At 43.1% G+C, this 10,000-nt stretch overlaps 1 protein-coding gene across 1 annotated transcript; it reads right to left on the bottom strand.

Moving 5' to 3' along the window:
* Positions 1–8,681: 8,681 nt before the first annotated feature.
* LOC125040762 (anti-lipopolysaccharide factor-like) lies at positions 8,682–9,637 on the bottom strand. The gene is made up of 3 exons (XM_047639386.1): positions 9,418–9,637; positions 9,167–9,300; positions 8,682–9,017 (listed from the first exon to the last, which is right to left on the bottom strand). The coding sequence occupies exons 1-3, from the start codon at positions 9,528–9,530 to the stop codon at positions 8,878–8,880; spliced, it is 387 nt and encodes a 128-aa protein (XP_047495342.1). The 5' UTR covers positions 9,531–9,637; the 3' UTR covers positions 8,682–8,877.
* Positions 9,638–10,000: the final 363 nt, after the last annotated feature.

A 10,000-nucleotide genomic window follows, 5' to 3' on the forward strand; every position in this document is an offset into this window, starting at 1 on the left:
CTGTCAATTTATATAGAAATAAACATACGTACATACATATATATACCCACACATCTATCGATATATCAGTCTATACATTTATATATACATATATATACAAACACACACCTCTATCTATCTATCAGTCTGTCAATTTATATAGATATAAAGATACGTACATACACATATATATACCCACACACACAGACACACACACACACACACACACACACACACACACACACACACACACACACACACACACACACACACACACACACACACACACACACACACACACACACACACACACACACACACACACACACACACACACACACACACACACACACACACACACACACACACACACACACACACACACACACACACACACACACACACACACACACACACACACACACACACACACACACACACACACACACACACACACACACACACACACACACACACACACACACACACACACACACACACACACACACACACACACACACACACACACACACACACACACACACACACACACACACACACACACACACACACACACACACACACACACACACACACACACACACACACACACACACACACACACACACACACACACACACACACACACACACACACACACACACACACACACACACACACACACACACACACACACACACACACACACACACACACACACACACACACACACACACACACACACACACACACACACACACACACACACACACACACACACACACACACACACACACACACACACACACACACACACACACACACACACACACACACACACACACACACACACACACACACACACACACACACACACACACACACACACACACACACACACACACACACACACACACACACACACACACACACACACACACACACACACACACACACACACACACACACACACACACACACACACACACACACACACACACACACACACACACACACACACACACACACACACACACACACACACACACACACACACACACACACACACACACACACACACACACACACACACACACACACACACACACACACACACACACACACACACACACACACACACACACACACACACACACACACACACACACACACACACACACACACACACACACACACACACACACACACACACACACACACACACACACACACACACACACACACACACACACACACACACACACACACACACACACACACACACACACACACACACACACACACACACACACACACACACACACACACACACACACACACACACACACACACACACACACACACACACACACACACACACACACACACACACACACACACACACACACACACACACACACACACACACACACACACACACACACACACACACACACACACACACACACACACACACACACACACACACACACACACACACACACACACACACACACACACACACACACACACACACACACACACACACACACACACACACACACACACACACACACACACACACACACACACACACACACACACACACACACACACACACACACACACACACACACACACACACACACACACACACACACACACACACACACACACACACACACACACACACACACACACACACACACACACACACACACACACACACACACACACACACACACACACACACACACACACACACACACACACACACACACACACACACACACACACACACACACACACACACACACACACACACACACACACACACACACACACACACACACACACACACACACACACACACACACACACACACACACACACACACACACACACACACACACACACACACACACACACACACACACACACACACACACACACACACACACACACACACACACACACACACACACACACACACACACACACACACACACACACACACACACACACACACACACACACACACACACACACACACACACACACACACACACACACACACACACACACACACACACACACACACACACACACACACACACACACACACACACACACACACACACACACACACACACACACACACACACACACACACACACACACACACACACACACACACACACACACACACACACACACACACACACACACACACACACACACACACACACACACACACACACACACACACACACACACACACACACACACACACACACACACACACACACACACACACACACACACACACACACACACACACACACACACACACACACACACACACACACACACACACACACACACACACACACACACACACACACACACACACACACACACACACACACACACACACACACACACACACACACACACACACACACACACACACACACACACACACACACACACACACACACACACACACACACACACACACACACACACACACACACACACACACACACACACACACACACACACACACACACACACACACACACACACACACACACACACACACACACACACACACACACACACACACACACACACACACACACACACACACACACACACACACACACACACACACACACACACACACACACACACACACACACACACACACACACACACACACACACACACACACACACACACACACACACACACACACACACACACACACACACACACACACACACACACACACACACACACACACACACACACACACACACACACACACACACACACACACACACACACACACACACACACACACACACACACACACACACACACACACACACACACACACACACACACACACACACACACACACACACACACACACACACACACACACACACACACACACACACACACACACACACACACACACACACACACACACACACACACACACACACACACACACACACACACACACACACACACACACACACACACACACACACACACACACACACACACACACACACACACACACACACACACACACACACACACACACACACACACACACACACACACACACACACACACACACACACACACACACACACACACACACACACACACACACACACACACACACACACACACACACACACACACACACACACACACACACACACACACACACACACACACACACACACACACACACACACACACACACACACACACACACACACACACACACACACACACACACACACACACACACACACACACACACACACACACACACACACACACACACACACACACACACACACACACACACACACACACACACACACACACACACACACACACACACACACACACACACACACACACACACACACACACACACACACACACACACACACACACACACACACACACACACACACACACACACACACACACACACACACACACACACACACACACACACACACACACACACACACACACACACACACACACACACACACACACACACACACACACACACACACACACACACACACACACACACACACACACACACACACACACACACACACACACACACACACACACACACACACACACACACACACACACACACACACACACACACACACACACACACACACACACACACACACACACACACACACACACACACACACACACACACACACACACACACACACACACACACACACACACACACACACACACACACACACACACACACACACACACACACACACACACACACACACACACACACACACACACACACACACACACACACACACACACACACACACACACACACACACACACACACACACACACACACACACACACACACACACACACACACACACACACACACACACACACACACACACACACACACACACACACACACACACACACACACACACACACACACACACACACACACACACACACACACACACACACACACACACACACACACACACACACACACACACACACACACACACACACACACACACACACACACACACACACACACACACACACACACACACACACACACACACACACACACACACACACACACACACACACACACACACACACACACACACACACACACACACACACACACACACACACACACACACACACACACACACACACACACACACACACACACACACACACACACACACACACACACACACACACACACACACACACACACACACACACACACACACACACACACACACACACACACACACACACACACACACACACACACACACACACACACACACACACACACACACACACACACACACACACACACACACACACACACACACACACACACACACACACACACACACACACACACACACACACACACACACACACACACACACACACACACACACACACACACACACACACACACACACACACACACACACACACACACACACACACACACACACACACACACACACACACACACACACACACACACACACACACACACACACACACACACACACACACACACACACACACACACACACACACACACACACACACACACACACACACACACACACACACACACACACACACACACACACACACACACACACACACACACACACACACACACACACACACACACACACACACACACACACACACACACACACACACACACACACACACACACACACACACACACACACACACACACACACACACACACACACACACACACACACACACACACACACACACACACACACACACACACACACACACACACACACACACACACACACACACACACACACACACACACACACACACACACACACACACACACACACACACACACACACACACACACACACACACACACACACACACACACACACACACACACACACACACACACACACACACACACACACACACACACACACACACACACACACACACACACACACACACACACACACACACACACACACACACACACACACACACACACACACACACACACACACACACACACACACACACACACACACACACACACACACACACACACACACACACACACACACACACACACACACACACACACACACACACACACACACACACACACACACACACACACACACACACACACACACACACACACACACACACACACACACACACACACACACACACACACACACACACACACACACACACACACACACACACACACACACACACACACACACACACACACACACACACACACACACACACACACACACACACACACACACACACACACACACACACACACACACACACACACACACACATATACGCACGCATGTGTACACACACATCCTATTATTATTTGTTGCTTTTGTGTAATTGTTATTATTAGGCCTACAATTATTTGTTGCATGATAATTATGCCAAGTGATATTATCCTCACTATAGTTATGGTAATTAGTGCTATGATATTAATTATGAGCTACTATCCACTTGATTATTTTTCACTACAAAATTTCTATACCTATATTTGGTCTTCTCTAAATGCATATATATTTTTTTCTCTTCGTTACCGAGCTGCTGCAAAAATTCTGTGATGAGTAAAAATTGTTTCTTAAAACAAGTGTTTCTACATTATTCCTAATATTATTATTAATTTGTTGGTTTTGCGTGTTATCAATGCTATCATTTGTTGCATCAAGATTATGCCTAGTAACATTATGCATTATCTATATTGGTAGTACAACCATTATAAGGGAGGTTATACGACTGATGTGATGAAAGTAAAAGAAAACCATTTAATCACTGAAAAAGCAATTGATAACTAGGATGTTATCAATATCATATAAATAGTATTGCAACGTTTTCCCTTATTATCTCTGCTTTTATCGTTATCTTTTATCTTATTTAAAGCTTTATCTGTATAATGACATTGTAAATATACTTTCCGTCCCTTAAATCCAATTGCCATAATCATCAAAGAGAAAAGGCAGTTTTAATTTCGAAATGAGCATTTTTGTTTCGTCTGTAATTCTGTGGTAATTTAAAACCGAAGCGAATACTTAGCAAATTTAGAAGTGAGAGGAAACATGCTTACGATGAAGCTTCTCGTGAGGGGCGTGGTTGGTTATTTTTATCCTTCGCCCCTATATTCTTGAACGACAAAGATCTCAAAGCTTATTCTTAATTATCTCATATATACACATATGTATGTATATACATGTGGGTGTGTGTGTGTAGGTATACACATATATAGAAACGTGAAACCACTAATATATGTATGCTCCCACAAACACATAGATGTATATGTATATACTTATATATATATACTTATACGTGTGTGTATATGTACTTATATAAATATATTTACACACACACATATATATGTATATATATGTACACATACACACACACACATATATATATGTACCAAAACACACATCTATCTTTCTATCAGTCTGTCAATTCATATAGAAATAAACATACGTACATACATATATATACCCACACACACACATCTATCGATCTATCAGTCTATGTATCTATATATACATATATATACAAACACACACATTTATCTATCTATCAGCCTGTCAATATATATAGATATAAACATACGTACATACATATATATATACACCCACACACACACATCTATCTACCAGTCTATATATCTATATATACATATACATATCATACACACATACACATACGCACACATGTGTACGCACACACACAAACACACACACACACACATATACGCACGCATGTGTACACACACACACACACCCACATGTATATATATGTATGTGTATTTATATACATGTATGTATGTATACAAGCACATACACAACACACATACACAACACACATACACGCACACACACACACACATATATATATATTTACATATATGTATAAGTATGTTTATATATATATTTACATATACGTATATGTGTATATATGCTCGAAGATAATTATGTGAATATATATATATATATACATATATATACATATATATATATATATATATATATATATATGTGTGTGTGTGCATTTATATATGTATGTGTGTGTGTGTGTGTGTGCATTTATATATGTATGTATGTGTGTGTATGTATATACATATATATGAATAATTAATTAAATATATGTATATATATTGTAAACAATACACAGCAAGACCGGATGATACGTTTCACACCTCTGTCCCCAGCAGCTGCCTTTCCTGCTTGGGTGGACGCAGGTGCCCGCTCTGCTTTCTCTTTTGGCACTTCTACGACGTAAGCAAGCATCCGTCCTCGAAGGGAGTGTCCGCAAAAAGGACCCGTTTCGTCAGACGGGGAAAGAGAGACGCAGCAGACAGACCAAGCCATACAGGGCCAGCTCCACCACTTCGTCCTCGACCCCGGGGACATGGGGGTCTCTTGGGGGTCTCACATCTACCTTCCTTAATAAACCATTTCATTCACCTGCACTAAGGCCACTCTCGTCAATATCTTGGGGCAAGTAGTGCTCAAGAAACTCTTGTTGACAAGTATATGCACACACACACACACACACAAATGGATGCCACAATGGACCTGTCATAGGAAAGAGCACTAGAAGAATATATATATATGCAGACACATGCACACACACACGGATTTGCAAATATTTGGTTAGTCTTAGATGCGATAGCGATGCCCGACTGTTGCCTTGTAGTTAAGTCCGTGTATGGTCAAAAGTTATGGGAGTTCACCCTATACAAAACAATCCACTACATTGTGACATGTATAAGATGAAAAATGCTTCGAGAGTAAACTCTGAGGAAAAATCCTGAGCCGGAGTCCTTGAGGCACTGTTGCATACGACCTCGCTCGGGCAACTCTTGCGACGCTGCTGGTGCCAAACCGTATCGGTCTATGCCGTTCCTTTGGATCTATCAGCTGCGTGGAGAGAGGGAGCCTGCTCCATGGACAACAGCTTGCTCCTCACATTATATCGCCCAGACATTGACTCTTCCTCTACGTGAGTGGGTAGAGATAATAATGCCATAATCGACATTTTATATGTACATATATTCACATATGCATATGTACACGCACACACATTTCTATCTATATATCTATCTAGCTAGACACACATACACATACATACATAAATGTATGTATATACATACAGATAACTACATATTTACATACATGTATATATATATATACATATATGTCTGTGCCTGCCTGTATATATACATACATACATATATATATATATTCATTTTACTCATCATGAAAAAAAATTATGAAGAGAAATTTGAATTGAATATATATATATCTCCTTGCAATATTTAGTTCAACTGCTGAGATTGGACTATATGCACTGATGAATTTCAGAAAGACTTGCGAAGTCTCTGTCAGTTCAGGGTGTCACTCATTTACCAGAGTGTCGACAAGGAAAGGAGATGAAGGTGACTAAATACAGATATATAATTTTATTTGCAACAAGTAGATATTTAGAGATTATACAGCTTCTTTCCATAGAAGGTAGAGGTCCATTACTACCAAAAAATTAAAACTACATAGCTGTTATACATGTATGATTATACAAAAAAAAAAAAAATGGTATTAATGATAACAACATGAGAGTACATTATGTATGTTCATAAATAGCTATGTGTATATGCGTGCATACATATATATGTATAAATTATATGTTATATATATTATATATATTGAGATAAATTAAGCTAAGCTAAAAGGTTTTGGTTGCATTGTTCTGTTCTTCATACCACTTGCTCGCGTCTATCTGTCTGATGAGATTGTTCTGCATGGCTGTATCGACGAAATTCCGCACGGCATCCTCTGCTGCCTCTAGTTTGCAGCGCGACACGGCTGTGTCGGGGGAAAAAATGAACATGAGTAGCAGTAGGTTGTTAGATCGCCAGATACCTAAATTATATTGTAGTCAGTGTATGCCAAGTGAAAGAGAGGGGCTGAAGGCCGAAGAAAGATGGTAGTGATTCACAAGCAAACATATTTACCTTTGCCTATGATGTCAGTCCATTCGGTACAGGAGAAAGAGCACTCGTAGTACAGCAGCCAGGCAGAGAACCTAGGCTGCACTTGAAGGTCGCATGAGTATCCCATGAAGATTGCCTCTTTTGTCATCCACTGCCTAAAGAATGTGAAAGATAGAATGCGATTATTGGATTGTTGGCTCGTTTAAGCTATGCATTATCAGTTATTGAAAAGACACGAAGAATCCTTTTCGGACAAGAATTAAACTACTGACCCGAGAAGTGTCCAAGATACTTGATTTATAAGTTGCTCTCTTTCCTGTTTCTTTGCAATACACTGCAGGGCTAGGGCCATGACAAGCATTGTGATGATCACAGACGGTTTCATCTCGGTTGTCTATCGAGAATAATGTGCGGTCTCTTTGTTGCGACACGGGCTGCTGGCTGCAGAGGTACTTGACTGCCGTGGTTCGTGAAGACACTGGCTCTGCCTCGGCCGAAGCGAACTCTTTATACACAGCCCGGCCGGGAGTGCCAGTTTCACTTGAAGAACACGATTAACTGTCTCATTTTTTTACACTTCCGCATGCATGCAGTGATGACATTAGTGCCGCATTCTGTACATTACTCCTCTTATAATTTTTATTTTTTTTTTTGTATAATTGTTATTATTAGGCCAACAATTATTTGTTCCATCATAATTATGCCAGGTAATATTATCCTCACTTTTGTTTTGGTAATTAGTGCTATGATATTAATTATGAACCATTATCCCCTTGATTCTTTGTTAGACTGATTAAATTTTCTTCTCTCCGTTAAGTCAGTTGCAAAAATTCTGTGATTAGTAACAACTGAACA

This window comes from Penaeus chinensis, chromosome 1 (assembly GCF_019202785.1).
Source record: "Penaeus chinensis breed Huanghai No. 1 chromosome 1, ASM1920278v2, whole genome shotgun sequence".
Lineage (NCBI taxonomy): Eukaryota > Metazoa > Arthropoda > Malacostraca > Decapoda > Penaeidae > Penaeus > Penaeus chinensis.